A 22,339-nucleotide genomic window follows, 5' to 3' on the forward strand; every position below is an offset into this window, starting at 1 on the left:
ACATGTGCATATACTAAAATATATACTTTGCATTAATTGAACCAAAACAAGTATGGTATTCGATAGTTGAAATTGATAATGTATTACTATTTCAACATATTTACAAGTCTTGCTTTCGGATTAAACAAAAAATGATTGTATTAATCAATTGTGTTGTTATTTAGAAAAGCAATCTACCTATGATGACCAAGCCTTTCCGAGCTCTTGTTATAGCAACGTTGACCTGGTTACGGTCTGTGATAAAGCCCAGATTGTGCTTGCACCAGCCTAAGGTCGGATTCTTTTCTATTTTGTACTCGGGTAAGGATCGCACGGTGCTGAAGATCACATAATCCCACTCACCACCTGTACATTAAAATATATATCTACATTTATTTGAAAGAAGCATTGAACTTATTCAGTTTAATTGTCAACTGCATTAGCGGCATGTTTGTTCATGACATGTTAATCATCCATGCTTTGAACGGTCAATTAGAAGTCTTTTCATGTAGTAAATTGCGCACTTTATACCAAAACATATTGGATCGCTCACCCTGACTCGAAACAACAGTGCTGACATTTGTGTCTACCAGTCGTTCTTCCTTCAGTCTGCGTCTGATCTCGGCACACTGAGCGTTATATTGAGAAAGGATGCAGACCTGCGCAAAGTCGGTTTGGTCACCAAGATACCGGAAGATTCTTATCTGTGAAAAGATATGCAACCATGAAGACTATGATTATGTAAACAAGGCGACACACATTACACAGGTAAGGGTTGAAACATTATTTTTGTCAACACCACAATTCACACCAATTTTCATCGGATATTGGTTTTCAGTGTATTAAGTCGATGCATTTAAAAACAAAAGTTTACTTATTCTGACAATCCGTTAAACATGACAAAAAGTGGTGATAGTTAAATGAATCTCGAAGTCAGCACTTACCACTTCATTGATTTCCGCTTCGTTACTCTTCGACTGTTCGTTGCCGTCTTCCGTGGACACTGTAAGCACTTTCTCCTCACCCTCCACGTGCAACAGGACGTGAGGGTATATCCGTTCGGGGCAATCGCCACGCGGACATGGCATTCGGGGTAATCTTGCGTGGGGACACACACCATATGGATTTCGTGGCCAAATCTGAAGAGGCCTTTCAAGTGCTTTTGATAACCAGGCGCCATTACGAGTAATTAATTTCTTGTCATAAAACTGGCGAGACGGGAATTCGCAGATAGCTGGATGCTGAAGTTCAAAATAATCAATCCACGATTAAAGTCTATCACGCAACAGAAAACGCGCTCAAAAAGCCTATACACAGTGACGAGTGATACAAAATACACACGTGCAGATTGGTGCTTCTTATCAAAATGTTTTGTATATATAAACGTCAGGATATCTGCGCTAACAATCATAGAAACGGACGACAGCTCACTTACCATGCGATACTGTTCGTTTAGCATTACAAACTGAACGTTGCAAGAGCTGCTCGACGTGGCGTATCTCTCAAACAGCGACGTCTCCATGCCCAGCTGTGCTGCCTCTCTACACATGATGATCGGTCGTAATTGTTTGTGGTCCCCAATAAGAACCACCTGCTCAGCTTTTGTAGCAATAATCGGAACCAAACATTGTGGCTCAGGACACATTCCAGCTTCATCGACAATAACCTGAAAGTATGCAAATATAGTCCAAATATATGTAAATACTCTTAAAGTACAATGTATACATAATCATAAAGCTCTTTTTCATACGTAAGGGTAAATACATTTTAGAAATCGTCATATCTACAATATAAACAAGTTCATAGAATCAACACACAAAATAACTCTACTGCTAATACAAAACGAAAACAAACAACAAATTAACATACCTGGTGAACGGACGTTGCCTCCAACACCTTGGGGTTTGAGCCTACTGCAGTGGTGCACAGAATAACATCGTGCTTACGTATCTCGTCTATGGATGCCTCACGGATAAGATGCACGTATCTGCTAACCTCTTTGGGCATTGGGGCATAGTTGTTTTTCTTGAAGAATTGGTCCATCGCTTTGATTTCCTCGGCGTATTTCTTACCCTTTTCACGAATCAAGTGATGCAGGGTCACCGATTTAAGAATCTCATCTGGCTTCAAAGTCCGCGTACTCTTTTTTGATACGAATGTGCGACCGGGAATGGGAAAGTCCATCGCTTCAATTGACCGACCGTAGACTCTTACAAAGTTTGGTTTGTAGTTTCCCATTCGATTCAACATCCATCCTGTAATAGGATAAAATATAACAATTTTCCGTTATACTTGTAACGGATTACTATTGTAACAGTACCAACCACAAAACGTTCACTTCACCTGCATTTATGCAAAGACGAAACAAATGACCTGTAAATACTTACTGGCAACAAGATCAACCGACTTGTTTGACGGTCCACAAAACAGCACCTGTTTGCTGGGTTTTCCTTCTTTGTGTAGAATGCGATTTATCTTGTCAAACAGGTACATTAGCTTGATCCCCGTGTACGTTTTTCCAGTTCCTGGAATTATTATATGATCATATAATTCAACTAACTATCTATTCATATTGCAAAATAAACTTTAACCGATGGCAGTTCCACCATTTATGTCCGACTAATTTTAGTGTTATTTATTTCATGCATGTTAAACAATAATCCATCGACTATTTACCAGGTGGACCCTGAATAAGAGTGAATCTTGATTTAAGGGCTTTGTCGATAGCTTTCTGTTGCATTTTATTGTTTGGCGGAAGCGGCCTTTCGTCACTTCCCTCCATGCCTTCGAAGGACAAGTCACGCTTTGACAACGTGCTCACAATATGCATATGATCTCGGTCTGAAAGAGTAAACACATGTCAAAACAGATGAATACATAGTCTTAACTAGAATATATCGTTAAGACATACATTGCAAAAAACATGCAGCATCTGAAAGGACATAAAATGTATTCAAAATAATTAATTTAATAAACCCATATCATTATTATAAGTACTTAGTCAGCTATTTAGCCAAGTTAATGGTAGCACAAGTCCTTTATTAATGGCAAGTGGTCAATATCACAACTAATCACACAAAAAACACAAGAATAAAACCCTTACCAAGATCTGGTATTTTGGTGTTGAGGGCAATATTTACCGCCAAAATATTGCCACACGAAGCTAGCTTCTTAATAAAACTTTCCGTTCTCCTGCAACATGAACTTCAATGTCAACATAATATTTAACAAAACCTTTTTCATGTATAATATAACAGTGTGTAGATAAGATTTGTTTTCAACTATATGTGTTATTTATTAGACTGGTTTAAATTAAATGTATGCATGTTAGAAATTAGTACTTTAGAATTATAAGAGTGTGATTGTTTTGTATAATAAAATATACAATGCATTTTACCTATCAACTTCCGACTTGCGCAGTATCTCAACCTGATATTTTGCGTTTTTCGCATCTTGTGTCAGTTCAAAGGGAACTTGTTGGGTTTTGTCATGAAGTTCAAATGAAACCTTTAATTTGCCTGTCTGGTTAGCATCTTTCAGCTTCTTGACACATGTCACCTGAGCATGTCCTACCCAAAAGTTCTGCAGGTTTCCGAACACGCATTGGCAATCATTGGCTTCTTGCTTGGCATTTGGAATAGCTGCCTTCAAGCAGAGCCAGTCATACGACAAAGAGTCGCGGTCAGTTTCACCATCTTCTTCGTCGTCGGTTTCTGTGCCCGACAATTCTATATTTCTGGTCTCGCAGTGAGCAAGGCTCAAGGAAAATTTTCCTTGTCGCTCTGATGTAAATTTGATAGGAATATTTTTTATGCAACAAGATTCTTCATTTTGAACTATTCCAGTGGCCGCCTCCATCAAAATCAACGGTAACCAGCGTTGCAAGTATTGTTTCACGCTCCGGTATTGATCGCATGTTGAATTCGTTACATACTGGTAAAGATGCAAAACAGGGTCATCCGTGTGCAACAGGCAGAGATTGACACTGTGGGTCATGTGAAACAGCATTGGTTTAACAGCTAATAAGCCCCTCTGTGGCCCTGCTGTAATCTGAACGTTTAATGTCTGTCCTCTTGCGAATGTCATGGAGAATTTCGTGCTCGGTTGCAGGAGTTCGATTTCGCGACATTCAGTGCTGACATCGTCATAACCTTTGTCGTTGATCTTACCCTTTGAGGCAGCGATCTTCACGTGTCTCGAAAGGTCATCGAGTCGACCATCAGCCGCCGCTTGCACCATTTTCGCCCAGATGGGCAATGGAATGAACGTCACGTGTCTCAGATGATTTAACGTAAGGACGTTGCCGCGATCTGGCGGGTACATAGGGGCCTCACCTTTGACATCATACAGACGTTTTCTCCAAGTCGCTTTTACACTGTTCCAGTTTGTGATTGGGTCCTGAAACACCTCTGGTTTAAAACCCATAACGAGAAGGTTAAAACTCAACTCTCGATTCGTTTTCTTTGCGTGTTTTAGTAAGGGAGAACATAACGATAATCCGCGGTCTGTGACATCATCAACGAAACATCCTATCATCTGTGGGTTGTTGTGCAAATCGACAGCTTCCTGAAGCGCTTTACAATCTCGTTGGTACTGCTTAGACCTTCTTGACATTGCATTCACTTTCACACATATATTTTCTATTTCTTCTCTGCTGTAAGGAGATTGCTGACGCCGTATATAAGCCCGTAACAATCTGTGAATGACAAGATCGTTGTACCTCCTGATGGGAGAGGTAAAGTGCGTGTAGGGGTACAACCCCAAGGAGTAATGTTTCCCATCTTCTTCCGACACGCTTGCGGCGCACACATACCCAGCACGTTCTTGGATAGAGATCCATTGCTGATAGATGACATGTTGATACGCAAACAACAGATCCGTCTGAAGACTCTTCGCTGCAAATTCAGGTGATGACTTCATTCGCTTCCATAGCCCTTCTGTAACCGCGACGTGTTTAGTTTCTGTATTTGAATCCACGCTGTCTAGATAATTATTGACGCCTCTCTCTAAGCCATTCAGATTTTTTCCTTGAAACATAGACATAATGTCAATGTATGGTCCATTCTTATTGATGAATTCCTGAAGACCTTCCAAACAAGGCGGCGGCTGGCGACGAATCGGTAGACAACCCTGAAATCGCCTTTTCAATACCTGCGCTATTTTCTTGTTGGCCATTATCATGAATTCTTCAATAAGGTAATGTGCTTCTCTAGTTTCCGACATCGACTCTTCGTTCGTACTCTCCTCCCAATCTTGATTCATTGAAAACATTGCCTTACCAAGTCGTTTCATTCTGATTTTCTTTGCCAGTCGAAACAGCATTCGAATGTCCTTTGAAAGTTGATTATCATTGCAGTTTTCGTTTGATTGAATTATATCTTGAGCCTCGCCATAAGACAGCTGTTGCCGCGATCTAATGAAGGATTCTTCGATAAGAAAATTGTCACCTTCCATCTGTCTTTGTTGCCCTTTATTATCAAGGAGGAAGAACACCGACATTGTCAATCGTCGTCGATGAGGCAACAGACTGCAGAGATTTGAGCTTAGTGGTTCAGGTATCATGTTCCTTGGTCTTCGAATTCCGGGATAAAATGTAGTCGACCGGTCGTGGGCTTCAATGTCGATAGGATCGTCCTTTTCAACAAACGATGAGACGTCTGCAATATGCACACCAACTCTATACCCGTCCCCATCTGACTCGATACTAAGAGCATCATCCAAGTCTTTCGATTCTAGCGGATCTATAGTAAACACCTCCAGGTGTGTAAGATCGGTTCTTCCTTGAAACATGCTTTTCCTTTGGCTCATCTCTACCTTGGCGAACAATGCTCTCGGTCCTGTTCACTGTTTCACGTTTGTACATGGATGGAACTTCATGCTGGAGGTTGAGTATTGTCAATCCTTTCGGAATGCTGTTTCCCCAATTTAAAATCTTGATGATGGCCCCAATAGGATAAACATGTAGAGGACTCCAGCTTATGTACGCGACAAGAAACACGTACGTTTTCTGTCCTGCAGGATTTATGTCATATATCTTTGGCTCACAAAGTACTCCTGCCCTCTCATCGTATTCATAAACTTCACACTTGAAGCGTTTTACTTTGTGTCCAAACTTTTCAACAATCTGTTTGTTGATAATGTGTATTTTGGGTACAGTTTTACACATCGGGCGTACCAGGTGACTGTCTACTTCGTCCAGTGTGCAGACAAAGACAGGGTTCTGAACGTCTTTATGTCGCTGGCGTTCCAATATACCCAGGACTCTACCAAATCGTTTCTCGTGCTTTTCATTGTCGTCTAGTAGTTCTACGAGAACTTTATCCTCATTGAAAACTTGTCCGATCTTCGATCGTCCAGATATCTCAATCACTGAGAAAGGATGATTTCCGCCAACAGGAGTGCAAAACGCTTCATGCGCGCCTTCCATCTGAATAGGTACAGGGAATATACTTTTGTGGGTTCATAAGAATCTTTTCTTTCATTTCAGCCTCAGATAAAGGTTTTACATAGAATGTATCACGTTTCGTTACATCTGGATGTCTGTCTTCGAACTGGACTCAGATACGCCATATTTAATTGAATGCCTCGTTTCAACAATATATCCTCTTTCATTAAATTTTCCACGTTCTCATCAACCTCAGCCTCCTGGTAGAACCGACAACTTTGTTCATAAAACGAGGAATTGTCATCTATCAACGGTTCATTGTCTTCAATAGCATCTTCAATATTAAGACCGGATGTATTCGAGCTGGAATTTAATGATGTAGTTTCATCGTCAGTGTCGTCATCTGAATCTGAATCAAAGATGCTAACGTAATCATGCTGAACAGAACTTGTGTTACTCGCTTGGCTTGCATGTCTAGAGCGATCAGAGGTCTCGTCAATTTGCAGCTGTCTCAACGTGTTGTTCACAATGTCTATTCCATTATTTTGGGAGTTGTTGCTAGAGCGACCTTCTACTGGTGCGGTTCGGTTATATATTGTTCGTTCGCCACTTATATTCGAGCGTTCTATTGGCCTTTGCTGCTGCTGTCTTTGTGCTTTTAATTGATCTTGAACTTCACCGGGGGTAGCTAAGCTAGGATTCCGTGCTTTAGCTATAACAACAGAAAAGTAGTTGCTAGCCTTTGTACTTAAAATGAGTCCATTGATAGTCTACGTCTATAATCCCAATATTTATAAATATATTAACTAATTAACGCAGAAATTAGTATTTTTAAATCAGAATACATACTTTGTGTTTACATGTTCAAATAATTCGAATACTTCGAACTTGAAATTTAAATGAAACTTACGTCTCCTGCGTTTCTTTGTACGTTGAGATCTGTCAGAATTCAGTGTGGTTGAAAGACGCTTGTTTGTCACCTGAAGAATATAAACATATTGATGTTGCGTATGACAACGCTTTTAACAGGCGATGCTTCTTTCGACTAAAGTTTCAATTAATTTGGAATGTACGTTTATTAGGGTTAATGTGTGAGAATCGTTACGTATATGTCAAGAATAGTTAAGATTTGATAGAACAAAGGCTAGCAAGCCAATACTTATATAATCAAATTTTCTTACATTGTCATTCACCGCACTTGTCCCAGAGAGCCATGACTCGTCGGGTTCGATATCCTCATGTGTTGGAATCTTCATAACAATCTGCTCGCGTAGCGCTTCAAGACGGTTACGATCGTCTACATCCTAAAAAAAATGTTTCGATCTATGTTCGTTAATGTTCCAAACAAAGAACCACCTGCTAAATATTTCCTTAACCTGTCACTGCCATCTAGGCATAACACATATATGAACAGTTGTGCTCACATATAGATACAGTGTTACTACTGAAACATTATCCGTAGAGACATTTGTGTCCACCAGTCTTTTATTAAAGGAAAATGACCGATTACCTGTACAATAAAAGGCAATACATGCATACAACATTTAACACAAAAGTTAAAGCGAAGGCCAAAAAACAACAATTTCCATTAAGTTCCTGTCAAACAATATTGAAATACTTCTCAAATAATGGTGGTTCCTTTGTTTGGTAAAAACAGTATAATATGAAAAAATGAGTGTTCTAGTAGAAGTCTCAAATAAGACTGCTTTGTTTAGTACGATGGAAACGGACTTATGGTAAGTGCATACATCGAAATTGATATTTTGTTACTTTCGTATGCCCATCGTTGTAATCTTATAAGTAAACATAACAAGATTAATATTTAAATGACATTTATTTTGTGATTTCTGTACTATTCAGGTACAGTGTACACTTGAAGCTATTGAAAGTATGAAGGGCATAGCAGATATAGTGAGACGTTCTTCAAAAGGTGGCCACAGCATCTTGCGACTGCTTGAGAACTAAACAAACCCGGTCATTTTTATTGACTGGGTGAGTTAGCCGCTTATGAAGACCATTTCAAACGTCATAAAGTATTCTCTTTTGGAAGAGCTGTCCAGATCCCTTTGACAAGACATATTCTCATAGGAAAAATCTTAAATTATGGTAACGCAAAACGCATCTGGTCAGGGATTTCTTGAAAGGATCGATTTACCTAATAGGTTGTAGGTAGACAACGGTATTTCTGTGAAAAAAACATGATGCAATTTGCGTGCACTGCATGTAGGTTCGAGCCGACGGTTGAAATTGCTGAGACATTATTTTGTATATATAATTGCTCTTATAATTATAGTTCAAAGAACCTCATTTTTTGTGCTACCTGTTATAAATATATATATATATATATATATATATATATATATATATATATATATATATATATATATATATATATATATATATATATGTTACATATTGTTGTATTCATTAAGTTTGCCGATTTGAACAAAAATTTAACATCAACTTGGATTAATAACAAAAAGTTAAGGAAAGTGATAAATATGACTATGCGCTTTTAAAATGTATAACATTTAAAATCTGTTTCTGCCATATAACTAAATTTGTTAAGATTTCATGGCTGTGAACACAGCACATGTGTCACTTCATAAATATGTAAATTAACTAGATCATTACTCCTTTTAGAAGTTCTTATGTAGCAAAAAGTGATTTTAAAAGATAAAACTCTCTAGAACTCCAAAATGTATTCCAATTATCTTAAAGAACAAAGATAATATTTAAGTTTATATATTTTTTGGCAAATCACTTACCATTTAAATAAGGATTTTATAGCTATGATGTATCATTGTTGAAAAAATGTTATGCAAGTTAAATAATCATTGTGCATTTCAATACTATGTACAATGTTGGACAAAAATCTGTATTAATATATGACAAAATATTATGGTTATAATGGTGATGTTACTAAGATTAAGAGAGAATTCCTAAACAATAAATTATTGGTGCTTAACTATATTGTGTGTTGTCTACAAACCATGACATTTCAAATGATGACAAATTAATATGAATAAGTCCCGAGAAAATAATTTTACCTGACAATATTGCAAGGCCAGCTCGCACTTCTTGAGTGCCAGATCGTAGTCTCCGGACATACACAGTGCCTTGCTCCACAACTCGAAGGCTTCAACATCATCGTAGTCACAGAACTCTTGCAGGACTAAACAGCAAAGAAGTGTGAATTATTTTGTTATTTTACTTGATATCTTAAACATAGCAATGCGTAAAATGTTTGTAAATGGTTTAACTGCTGAAATATTAAAGAACGGATATAAAAGTAAAAGGCGGTACTTACTGAGACTGCATACTTTTTTCAAGTGTGTATGATTCGCCCTGAAAATGATTGTAGAAACTATTTCATACGGAAATTATATTACTAAACATGTTTGTTAAATTATAATTGAACAGATTTAATGACACCAATTTAAACAAAAATGTTCAATAAGGTCAAAAGTTACAATAGATATGTTTTAAGTTTGTTTGTTTTCTCTATTTAGTATACATTAACTAATGTGGCATTTAGATAAATGCACGCCCTCTAAATTTAGAGTCCCATGGATTCACATTCGAGGATTTTCACCGCACTTAGTGTTTATATTGTTATCCCAAATACACTAGAGTCTAATGATTGTCAATTTTAATGGAATATTTTAAAGAAGTTTAAATTAATGTAATAATTAAAAGATTTCTGTTACAGAAACCTACCATCTGAAATAAGCATCTGGCTGTCCTCCATATGGCATCTTTGCGGCCCGGGTTTGCCCGTATATTTGGCGTTCCAATGCCATGGTAACGCACTAGTGTGGACGTACATACGGTTGATGTCTCCGTCTATCAGCACACAGAGATTCCATTTCTTTCTTTTTTCCGCAAGTTTTGCGATTTTGTCGAGTTCGGCGAGAAATCCCAAAATATTCTGAAAGTTAAAATAGGCAAAATGAAAAATACCGTTAACTATTATTTATGTAATGCTTTACCCAATCTCAACATGACCAAGGAATTACGTTATATTCTTAATTGATAGTTTAAATACATTTCATAATCACAAGACGTCGGTCTTTATAGGTACACCTATACCAAAAAAATCATATCAATTAGCAAACGGCATGTGTGATATCGCGTTAGAGGGTAGCATATAGAAGTGCAAAATTTTTTGTTTCTAAAAATGCTGAAGCGTTTGTATGCTCATAGCAATACAACAAAAGTAACATAATTTATTTAATAAAATTGCATAATCAACTAGAGCTGTGTTACAGGCGTGGCAAAGCATCCATATGAATCGCGCAGTCTGAGCAGCAGCTTCCTCGTCCTATGTAAAGTCACAGAGTGTTTCGTGGTCCCATAAGCGGACATAATTATTCCTTATTATAAGACACAGTGTACCTGAAAGTGACTCCCTTATACACCTTATACAATCAAAAGTGAAGCATTGATATTAGGTATATATGCATGAGATTTCGTAACACTAGCTCAATTAATTGTCTGATAATTAAGTGGATTGCGCATGTTTTTTACATTCCAATTTATGTATCCCAATAATGGTGTAGACTACATCCAATAAAAAAAATCGCTTAAATTAGTTTTCAACTGCGCTCTTTTCTCTTCATTCAAAGCTAAGTATCCTCACTCTGTGCGGAATTTTAAAAAGTGTTGTATTCTCCATAATGGGGAATCCTATTCATATGCTATAAACTCACTGCTCAGGTACATGTATCTATGTATTAATGTTCCATTACATCCATCTCTAGATTAAGACACCACAAACAAATACACACGTCAATAACCCCAAAATTATAAAATGCAGAGTAACGGTTCTACTCCAACCGACCGCCGGACGGACAGACAGAACGAGCGACCGACTGATCAACGACCGGACGGACGGATGGACAGACAGGCGTCGTCCATTTTTTTAGTCAATTGTGCAAACATTTGAAAATAAAAAAAGTAAAAGAGATAACACATACACGTTGATTTCCTGGTACGTCGTGTAATATATTTTCCCACAAGACGCCGGAAACTTCACAATGTTCGTTTTCCTTCCACATGTTGTCGAACAGTGTTGCTGAAACGACACGCGTTTCGAATGCAAGAAGTATGCACATATTGTGAAATAGTTACAAATTACGTAAAAAAACATAGAGAGACTCATTATTGGAAGATTGCGCGAGATGCTTGACAAAGACAACATAATCTGCTGGAAACTCAATGCTGCTGTGCACGTGATAATGTCTTTCATATTAAGTAAGCGTACTTTAAGACCGCAACACGAGATTAAATAAAAAGCATATTTTGGCCACTTGTTGTACAAATGTTATGCCGATCCTAATAGGAATTGTCTAGACGTCAGGTGAAGTATTATATGCATACCATGGGGGGCATTTTTTCTTATAAACGCGTTGGCCATGTATGCAATCAGATCAAACATAATGTAAATATACAACATTAAATAGAGCTACCACACAAAAATGAAAACTCGCTGAAATAAAATAAAACCTTAAGTTCAGGCAAAATGTATTATTTTGACCGAACGTTTACAGTTTGAAGTGTGCGGTAATATGTATGTCATTAATCGTAAAAAATATTTATTATCATTGATAATACCATTTAATATGTAAGTACAGTTTAGTGTTAACACATATATAGCTTATATACTACAACGCTTAATAATAAAATAAAAGTTAAGTTAGTATTAGATCAAGCCTCGAACCATGCAAGTGAATCAGAAAATATTGTCAGGATGTTGTCAGAGAATGGCGTTAACTTTCAGTGTCAGTATCAAAATAAGCGGACGAAAGTTAACTAAGAGTAAAGATCGAACGGTTCCTACATACACAACCATAATACATGCTAGCCGACTGTAATTTATTCATACAGGTAAGGTTTTCCAAAAATATATGAACATGAATATACATTTTCTAAACGACCTGGCAAACGTTCAATATTTACAAAAAATAACTGACGAAAAAACCTATTGAATACTGGTGACCTCATATCGATCAGTCGATACGTGCACAATACCTACCTGTGTAGAAGTACCTGGCCGACTGGATATAATCGCCAATCTGACAACGAATAATTAGGACATGCATGTTATAGCGCAGTGCGCAATGCTTTTATCGATTGCATGTATTTTATGTCATGTCATATATATTATTCACGATGATTAATTAAGCATTGCTGTAACACATAGACTTTGTATTTCCTTTCACAATATATTACATATTCATTGAATGTTGGAATCTTAAGGAGTCATACAATTATTAATATTAGCATTGTCATTTTTCAATATTTATTTGCAGGTAAAGCAACGCAATACAGTAAGTCTTGTGGTTTTGATATTCTTCGAAAGCAGTCCTTTTCAACTGATAATGATAAAATATATCATTCAAATGATGATTATCAAAAAATTATCCGAATACTAAACATTAAAATATAGTCTGTAATAAATATACGTATGCAAAAATAGATTAAATAAATAAAAACAATCAAAGACCAACGCTTTAATAAACTAACGAACATTTATATAAGATGTATGAAAAACACATTTGCATGGTTTAAAGGGGTCTTTTCACGTTTGGGTTAATTGACAAAATTGAAAAAAAATGTTGCAGATTCGCAAATTTTCGTTTTAGTTATGATATTTGTGAGGAATCAGTAATACTGAACATTCACCATGTTCTAAAATAACCATTATATGCATCTTGTGACGATTTAAAAACCAGAAAATTATAAAGCGTTGCAACGCGAAACGAATTAATAATTTGGATAGTTCTGTTGTTGTCGTTATATTCTGTGAAACTACGAGGATTGCTTATATAAAGTATAACATACAGTAGGCATTGTATCCGGAAAGATGATCGAGTGGTATAAGTGGGTACTACATTTACTCCATGACTCCAGGGGTCAGTGGTTCGAGCCCTGCTGAGGGTTACTGTTTAAAAAAAATCTTATTCTTGAATTTTTCCTGGAGCTTTTTATATCTAATGTTTACAGTTATCAATATAAAGCATTTTATGACAAACTTCAAAACATGCCAAAATCTGCGAAAAGGCCCATTTAAAATGTTACAACGTGATTTTCACATTGTTTAAAAGGCGACATGACCCTTTGTATAATGTCTACATTGTAATAGGATATCTGCACTGTGTACATACGCAGGGATGTTAATGTTCTGCCCTATCAGTGCATTATGTGTATTCTATTTTAAGCAACACATATTGTCGATCCGTAAACTAATACGGCTAATGTTACAGTCCTCATTATCTTACGCAGAGGGTTAATAAGCTATTATTATTAATTCCTGTCTTTGTGTATGCGGTGTCAACTGACTTTTTGAATAAGACGTGGAAATCGACGTAGGATTTGGTAATAATGTTCACACAACATTTGAAATATCTACATACTTTCTTGCTATCTTTCTTCTTAAATAGAAAAAAGCAGTCCATTTTTAATATTTAGGCTCACCACTCGAACATATTTAATATTTAGGCCCATCACTCGAACATATCGGGTCAGACAGAGTTATATACTTCAAAACTACGACCTTCTTGTGAATTATTCTGCTTAATAGGAAAGAACATCCTAATTTGTTAAAAAGTTAGGAATATTTACCGATCAAAAAGTGACCTACCTAGTAAAAAAACAACAGGTCCCGAACATCCAGTGACCTACCTTGTTGAATACGAAGGAACATCCGCCAAACCAGTCCGCAAGCTGCTGCTCCTGCATCACCGGGTTCAGCCCATTGAGATAGTCGTCCCTTTCCTTGCAGGCGCCAGCTATCGCCTGTAGGGCGAGAATCCGAGCTCGGTTGGTGTCGCCAAGGTCGGCAGCAATGATGCTGTGATCTATGAGCTGCGAGATATTCTCCCCCGCCATCTGAAGGCATCATTAAATAAGTTTAGAAAAATAAATACATAAATAAGTAAATACATGTATCAAGTTCATTATAGATTAATCACAATGCAATATATGACACGTGAAGAAAGTTTAAATTTCGGCGGGGTTAGAGGACTCACAGACGAGGCCAGGGTTTTAAGAACGGGAAATTATATTCCTGTAAATGTGGTCGGTGACATGCTGAGCACGGAGTAGCTTACTTATTATAGGACAGTGTTTGAAATGTGCTTTTAGTCACATATCATTGGGCGACTGTACATGTAAAGTAAATAGGTATACTGGTAGTATTCGGATGGTTTTTTAAGTACATGGCCACTTTCACATCACGTTAAGATTATTATTGTGATTTGAGATTAATATACATGTAAACAATCAGAAAAAAAACAATCAATGTGTAGTATGCTAATGTTGTATGAATTATGTACATGCATATGAATAAATAAGAGGGCATCAATAATTCAATACTGTATTAAAATCGGTGTAACTTGTTAATGTAACGATATAAGAACACATATAACAATATTCAAACAAAACTTTCATTACTTAATGTATGATATTTATCGATATATTTCGATAAAAACAAAATATGGATGACGTTTTTTTAAACGTTTATATATACAATTACAGTTTTATTTTTGTTTTCCGGAGTTATTTTGCGACAAAAAACATATATTTACAGTATGCAACACATAAGAAAAATATTGAATTTCGTTTAAATTAATAAAATAGAAGTAAAAAAGTTAAACAAAAATATGCGTGTATTTATATCAAATTTCAACTCAGTCGCAAAACTTTATTTTTAATTAATAAAACAAAAATATATACATGTTTGTATAATACAATGTAAAGCTTTCGAACCAGGAAGTTTTGAATATAGCGAGTTGTAAATAATGTATAACGTTTAAATTATAACTGCGCAGTACAGTACCTTTCAAACACATGCAGGTGATCCTTCTCTATGTTTTAATCACATAAAAGGTTTTTTCATAAGTAGATTATTGAAAAATATTTCAGTAAAATACACAACTCTTCGCAGAAAATCAAAATGTTTACACTTAAAAGCGGACAATTCTCACTGCTTTTAAATACTGAAAACGTCTAAAAATAGCAAAAATCCAATTGTGGGAAGCCCAGGTTATACACTAGCTGTATTTATGGGTTTTCAGCAGCCTTTATCTTTGTTGAAAACCGCATCGCTCATAAAAGGAAAATCCTATGAGGTTACGATGTATTTATAAATAAACCCACTTTTACTTTCGCTTTGCAATTTTAGAAAAGAGCTCATATATCATTTACGTAAGTAAATAAAGAAATGTTATACTTGCATATCGTTCCGCAGCAATCTAAAATGATCTGCATTTCCAGTGTTATCAGCGGAATTATCAGTAATTGTAAATTTTGAACTTCCTGTATGAATAATACACAAGCGCAATGCATAAACAAATAGTTATACCATCTGTAACCTACGTTTACCTCCATGTAATCTACAAGTAGCTATTTACATCCCGTACTAAAGATGTTAAATATTGTGTTGGGAGTTTGGGTTTTAATTCAGTCAGAGTCTAAATATATGGTGCAAATCATTATATTGCGCGTTTTACTTTGAAGTTTTAATACAGCTAATGGATTAAAATGCACTGATTTTTTTAAGGTGAAACGCTTAACCGGCCAAACAGATTCAAACAACAAGTACTTGTGCATTCAAACAAACTTAATCATATAGACGTCTCTGGTTAACACATAACGTCAGAACTAAGTTAACGAGGACAGAAAATCGACACGCATGTTCAAATTATTATTGAAAATAAAGTCAATGCTGTCGTCTATCTATTTGGTAAACAGAAAAATTGATAGTGTAGTATGAAGTCTTACCTCTCTAACAATTGAAGGTTCAACTACAGCCGGCATTAACACTGTTCCTAATGCATGTGTACGTACACCCGCACTTGTCTGACCGGACATCATGTCGGGAAAACCACTACTCGTCCGGGAACTCCGGTGGTCACTTTGAGTTGACTTTGCCGAAGAGCAATTGTCCTGCTTTGGTGCGCGGTGGTAATAAACATCTACGTTAGCACTTCGGTCAGATATTTCACCATTTTTGACGGTTGCGACAGGCAGTTGATTTGATATTGGTGTTCTGGTTCTTCTGGGAGCGTCATTTTCGGAAGTTTTGGGGCGAGCACCATTATAAGGAACACCACCGTCGGTCACTGTTGGCTCTTTGTAAGGAATCATGCATGCATTTCCATCAGTCACCCTCGCTTGTAGCAATACTGTCACTCGCACAACTGTCGGCAACACGTCTATCTGTGTTTATTTGCCGTCGATCTGAACGTGCATATTGATTCACATTAGAACTGTCGACTTCAAAACTTCCTGTTGTATCCCCATCGTCAGCAATATGACCGTTTTTGTTCACGTTTTGTTGTTCGGTAACGACAAACCATCTCCTTCTACACGAGTTCTGTACGGTCTTAGTTTCGTCAGGAAAATAGTCATCCGTACTTCCAGCCACTTGACTAACAGAATTGTTCTCATTATCATTCACGTCTGAACGTCTCACGCTGTTTTCCGGAACACTAAACGGTATTAAATCTGGGCCTAGTTCGTCACCATCTCCTCTCGCTAGGAAAGAACCAATATTTCCCATCCTGTCCTCTGACGGTCTGGTTTCATTATCACTAGCGCGGTCCGAGCAGATATACGTGGATATATAATCGGCTAAACGATCGGCAGAGACATTCGGACCATCACCAGTATGTGCATCATCATCAAGCACCTGTTCTTTTTTAGCGAATAAGTTTCTCTTAATGTCATGAACTTGCGTATGAGAGTTGTGTTCTTCACCTTGACTGTTTAACTGCTCCAGATCATTTGGATCAAAGACTACAGGCTTGCTTTTCGGCTTCCGATTTATTTTACATCTTACTTCGTTTTTAGAAGGAAAATTTGGTGATACTATTACATCAGCCTTTGAGTGTTTTAGACTGGATTTATTGTCACTATTCGTTGTGGCTTTTCTTTCATTGGCAATACATGTTGGCACTTTCTGTAAATAATTGTTTGAATATCTCTTTTAGTTATAATATGTAATACCCGGGGGAGGGGGGGGGGGTAACTTCCCAAATTTTAGAGTAGGGGTGTCCCACTATGACTTCCGAAATGGGACCAATTTTTATACCGGAACGCTGATAAAGTAGACCCATTTTGATACAAGATTTTTAAAAAAGCAGACCCATTTGTATACGATACCATTGAGAAAGTGGACCCATTTCAATACAAAAAATATTAACGTTTTATTTTTCAAAAAAGCATAGCTTTATTTACAAAATCTAGAATTCGATTTAGCATTTTTACACTTTTTTATACTGATACTTTCAAATCTATATGCATTTATATACAATCAAATTTCTGATTTCAATACCCATATCTATACTTAGATGTTCAAAACCATACCCATATCTATCATTTTAGTCGAAAAACACCCCCCATATTTTTGGCACACCCCTATATACCCGTATATAGGAAGTTAACCCCCCCCCCGGGACGTAATATTTTATATTTGATAATAAAACAATCAATACGGGATTCTTGATTTGCTAATGACGAATCCAATAAGTGATGTAATATATTTCAAGGACAGAACCAATTTAAATTTAACGGAACTTCCAATTATATAAAATATTCATTTTATATACTTCAAAGACAGGACTTATTGAAGTTAAACATAACTACAAATATATATGTTATGTTATCAATTTCAAATCAAGAACTAATTGAAGTTAAACATAACTCATGCTAGATAAGTTACATATTAAAAAAAGATCTTGATGATGTCAACATAGGTGCCCATAGATAGATATGTTTAATGGAGTCAAACATCATTGTCCATCGACTAGTTATATGTATTTCAAAAACGGGTTTTAAAGAAATTTACCAATAACTGACGATACATTATTTAATTTATTTTAGTAATGAATTTCAAATACAGGTCTTATTGAAGTGAAACGCAACTGCCGATGGATTGGTTATGTTACGTGTTTCAAAAACAGGTCTTTTTATTTGATCTTAAACATAACTGCCGATACAATTGGTATCTTAACAACGGTGCACCATACTTCAATAAAACAACAGTAGTCAGATGACAAAAGAAGCATATCATGCATGTTTGCTAGAAACAACTAGGTCAATGTCGGTGTCACATCAAGTATGCTTTTATAAGTAACGCCACACTTTTTGTTCTTTTGATTTGCATGTCAAAATATATGTTTTCACTTAGAATATATAAATAATAATGAATATGTACCAATATTAAAGCATATTAAATTAATTCAATAGGTTTATTAAATGAAAATAAAATGCAGAGGTCTATTGTATAAAAAGAAAATACAATTAACATATTATTATTGTCATTCAGAATATACCTGCAATAGGCGTGTATAATGTCAGGTATCAGGCATAAAAACGCACCAGAATACGTCATTTGATGCTAAAAATTGAAAAAATTTCAGGGGGAGGCCCCGGACCCCCACCAACGGGAGGGCGATTCCCCCTCCCATACCCACCCCCTCCGCCGCCCAATGTCAATTTGCTTCCGACGCCCCTGCATAACTATGAAATTCGCCCAGAACGAACTTGGAGTATAATTAACACAGCATTCAAAGGCATGCAAGCCGTGTGTGTGCATCACTTCAACCAAGTGTTTGAAACAAGAGGCCCATGAGGGCCTGAATCGCTCTACTGGCTGGAATCAATAGGGCTCAAGCCCTTGATAGTATGAACAATTTGAGTAAGTTTTAAATAAACAGACCCAAAATGGTAAATTCATCGCATAAACAAGAAGAAACGTAAAATTTAAACTTCAAATGGCTCCTGATCAAAAATAAGTTGGACAAATTTTCTTCACTCTCAATGGGGTTCTGGCCCTTGATGATATAAAACATCCGTTGAAGTTTCAAAATGATAGAACTTTATATGTAAACAAACAAGAAATGTGTTTGTCGGAAACACTATGTCCCCTTCTGCGCCGCTTTGATTTTTTTTTACCTTTGACCTTGAAGGATGACATTGACCTTTCACCACTCAAAATGTGCAGCTCCATGAGATACACATGCATGCCAAATATAAAGTTGCTATATTCAATATTGCAAAAGTTATGGCAAAATGTTCAAGATTTTCATTTTTTTTTACCTTTGACCTTGAAGGATGACCTTGACCTTTTACTACTCAAAATGTGCAGCTCCATGAGATACACATGCATGCCAAATATGAAGTTGCTATCTTCAATATTGCAAAAGTTATGGCAAAATGTTAAAGGTTTTCATTTTTCTCAAATTCAAGGGGAGATAATTCTGGACTTATAACTCCGATACTGCTCATTTTCAATAGGGTTTGACTCATCATTCAGATAAAGACACTGTGCAAGTTGGGAAATGATTGGATGAAAACTGTCGACTTTATTGCGTAAACAAGCCTTATTTCACAATTTTCTAAAATTCAAGGGGAGGTAATTCTAGACTTTTTACTCTGATGTAACCCATTTCCAATAGGTTTCGAGTCCTCATTAATATCAACACACTGAACAAGTTTGAAAAGAATCGGATGAAAAATGTGGACTTTATCGGATAAACAAGAGACAGTTTAAGAGACATACACACACAGACAGACAGACGGACACCATGCCATCCCATAAGCTCTTCTGGCCTATGGCCAGTTGAGCTAAAAAATTATTCTACGAATATGTCATATTTTACTCAAACAATGCTTAGCAAAAGTTGTCTCGCGGTATCATTTATCCTTAGTTACCATTTTGCCAAGTGATACATACAACATGCAAACATACAACATGCAATCATTGTTATGTTATCAACAATACTTACTTTAAAAAAGTCCTTTACAGGAAAAAATACGTCATTCCTTTGTTTACATCAATTTCGAAGATTAATTCTATATTTAGAAACCGAAAGTTAGGTTGATTAATTTGCTTGCATCATTATTGCAATGATTATTAAATATAATCATGTCTTGTGCAATGCGTTTATATTATTGTGATGTAATATCTATACTTTTGAAAAATATGGATGAATTGATACAGCAAATACATGGGACTGTATATACATAAATAAGCAAGAGTTAATTATAAGGGCAACAACCGAGACATGCTATAATTAGGTTGTATTTATAAACAACATACTTTCAATTTCCGAACTAACTTACGTTTTGTATCTTGGATGATAAATATCTATCCTGTCTCCCCACTGAACGCCTAGGGTAATTGACAAGTGTACCTGTCCCTAAATTGTAAATTACCGACCACAAGGCATAACAAAACACGATAGTTAGGAGAACTCCTATTATTTGTGCTAAAAACTGCTCCATCTAAAACGCTTTGTAATCTATTTTTCTAACACTATCGAACTTATGTTTTAATCCAAATCATAAAATGTGCGAATTTTCAATTAAAGCTTTTTGTATTAATAAGTTGCTAGATCTGGTTTCACTGAATTTTAGTTTTGATATGAGCTAAGTTCAAAGTTCCATATTCAGCATAAGGTGACATACACCTTCCTTCTTTTCAAACAATAAGTAACCAAGGTGTGAACATGGAAGTTGTGTTTTTGAAAAAAAGATTCCCGAAATCCCACATTAAGCGGTTGGATTGTCCACCAATCATCAAGCACATCGCTGGTTGTGAAATCCCGCGATTTAAATCGAGTTTAAACCATCTTTTTGACTCCTAAAGCTTTTATCAGCAGATCAATAGATTCAAGATTGCACATTCATACCTATTTTTAGACGCTTTTGTATTTTTACACCCCCACAAACGAAGTTTAGGGGGGTATATAGGAGTGAGCTTGTCTGTCGGTCTGTCGGTCTGTCGGTCTGTCTGTCGGTCCGTATTAAGTGTCCGCTCTCTAATTCAAGTTGTTTTCATCCGATCTTCACCAAACTTGGTCAGATGTTGTATCTAGATGATGTCTAGGTCAACTTCGAATATGAGTCATGGCAGGTCAAAAACTAGGTCACGGGGTCACTTAGTGCGTTTTAAACATTGAGCATGGTGTCCGCTCTCTAATTAAAGTAGTTTTCATCCGAGCTTCACCAAACTTGGTCAGAAGTTGTATCTAGATGATGTCTAGGCCAAGTTCGAACATGGGTCATGGCAGGCAAAAACTAGGTCACGGGGTCACTTAGTGCGTTTTAAACATTGAGCATGGTGTCCGCTCTATAATTAAAGTAGTTTTCATCCGAGCTTCACCAAACTTGGTCAGAAGTTGTATCTAGATGATGTCTAGGCCAAGTTCGTAACATGGGTCATGGCAGGTCAAAAACTAGGTCATGGGGTCACTTAGTGCGTTTTAAACATTGAGCATGGTGTCCGCTCTCTAATTCAAGTAGTTTTCATCCGATCTTCATCAAACTTGGTCAGAAGTTGTATCTAGATGATGTCTACAATTGTAAAACGAAGTTTAGGGGGGTATATAGGAGTGAGCTTGTCTGTCGGTCTGTCGGTCGGTCTGTCGGTCGTTCGGTCTGTCGGTCTGTCTGTCGGTCCGTATTAAGTGTCCGCTCTCTAATTCAAGTTGTTTTCATCCGATCTTCACCAAACTTGGTCAGATGTTGTATCTAGATGATGTCTAGGTCAACTTTGAATATGAGTCATGGCAGGTCAAAAACTAGGTCACGGGGTCACTTAGTGCGTTTTAAACATTGAGCATGGTGTCCGCTCTCTAATTAAAGTAGTTTTCATCCGAGCTTCACCAAACTTGGTCTGAAGTTGTATCTAGATGATGTCTAGGCCAAGTTCGAACATGGGTCATGGCAGGTCAAAAACTAGGTCACGGGGTCACTTAGTGCGTTTTAAACATTGAGCATGGTGTCCGCTCTATAATTAAAGTAGTTTTCATCCGAGCTTCACCAAACTTGGTCAGAAGTTTTATCTAGATGATGTCTAGGCCAAGTTCGAACATGGGTCATGGCAGGCCAAAAACTAGGTCATGGGGTCACTTAGTGCGTTTTAAACATTAGCATGGTGTCCGCTCTCTAATTCAAGTAGTT

General features: G+C 36.7%; 3 protein-coding genes across 4 annotated transcripts in view; all 3 read right to left on the reverse strand.

Annotated features, from left to right (window-relative positions):
- Nucleotides 1-22,339, reverse strand: part of LOC127860497 (helicase with zinc finger domain 2-like) — a 58,551-nt gene that overhangs the window by 3,158 nt on the left and 33,054 nt on the right. Inside the window, exons 12-20 of the mRNA XM_052398603.1 lie at nt 3,377-4,582; nt 3,083-3,171; nt 2,656-2,820; nt 2,367-2,504; nt 1,849-2,234; nt 1,415-1,645; nt 924-1,220; nt 533-683; nt 178-345 (exon numbers count right to left, since the gene is read on the reverse strand). Of these exons, the coding sequence (XP_052254563.1) occupies nt 178-345; nt 533-683; nt 924-1,220; nt 1,415-1,645; nt 1,849-2,234; nt 2,367-2,504; nt 2,656-2,820; nt 3,083-3,171; nt 3,377-4,582 (2,831 nt within the window). The remainder of the gene's footprint in view (nt 1-177; nt 346-532; nt 684-923; nt 1,221-1,414; nt 1,646-1,848; nt 2,235-2,366; nt 2,505-2,655; nt 2,821-3,082; nt 3,172-3,376; nt 4,583-22,339) is intronic.
- LOC127860502 (helicase with zinc finger domain 2-like) lies at nt 5,617-6,547 on the reverse strand. The gene has a single exon (XM_052398609.1). The coding sequence runs from the start codon at nt 6,404-6,406 to the stop codon at nt 5,693-5,695; it is 714 nt and encodes a 237-aa protein (XP_052254569.1). The 5' UTR covers nt 6,407-6,547; the 3' UTR covers nt 5,617-5,692.
- Nucleotides 11,348-21,007, reverse strand: LOC127860500 (uncharacterized). Of its 2 annotated transcripts, XR_008039822.1 has the most exons (5): nt 20,498-21,007; nt 16,151-17,330; nt 14,051-14,257; nt 12,402-12,441; nt 11,348-11,441 (listed from the first exon to the last, which is right to left on the reverse strand). XR_008039822.1 is itself a non-coding variant. In XM_052398607.1 (4 exons), exons 1-4 carry the CDS (start codon nt 15,217-15,219, stop codon nt 11,399-11,401), a joined length of 303 nt encoding a protein of 100 aa, XP_052254567.1. In that variant the 5' UTR covers nt 15,220-15,373; the 3' UTR covers nt 11,348-11,398. The 2 variants fall into 2 exon arrangements, 1 of the variants encoding a protein (XP_052254567.1); XM_052398607.1 differs by lacking the exons at nt 16,151-17,330; nt 20,498-21,007 and adding an exon at nt 15,207-15,373.

This window comes from Dreissena polymorpha, chromosome 15, assembly GCF_020536995.1.
Source record: "Dreissena polymorpha isolate Duluth1 chromosome 15, UMN_Dpol_1.0, whole genome shotgun sequence".
Classification (NCBI taxonomy): Eukaryota; Metazoa; Mollusca; class Bivalvia; order Myida; family Dreissenidae; genus Dreissena; species Dreissena polymorpha.

Bases quoted from the DNA above. Each gene is read 5' to 3' on its own strand.
- LOC127860502 (XM_052398609.1), bottom strand. From the start codon at position 6,406: ATGGAAGGCGCGCATGAAGCGTTTTGCACTCCTGTTGGCGGAAATCAT.
- LOC127860500 (XM_052398607.1), bottom strand. The intron at 12,442-14,050 runs GTAGGTCACTGG...ATTCGTTGTCAG, and splicing joins GTTCCTTCGTATTCAACAAG to ATTGGCGATTATATCCAGTC. The intron at 11,442-12,401 runs GTAGGTATTGTG...GTGTCGTTTCAG, and splicing joins GGCCAGGTACTTCTACACAG to CAACACTGTTCGACAACATG.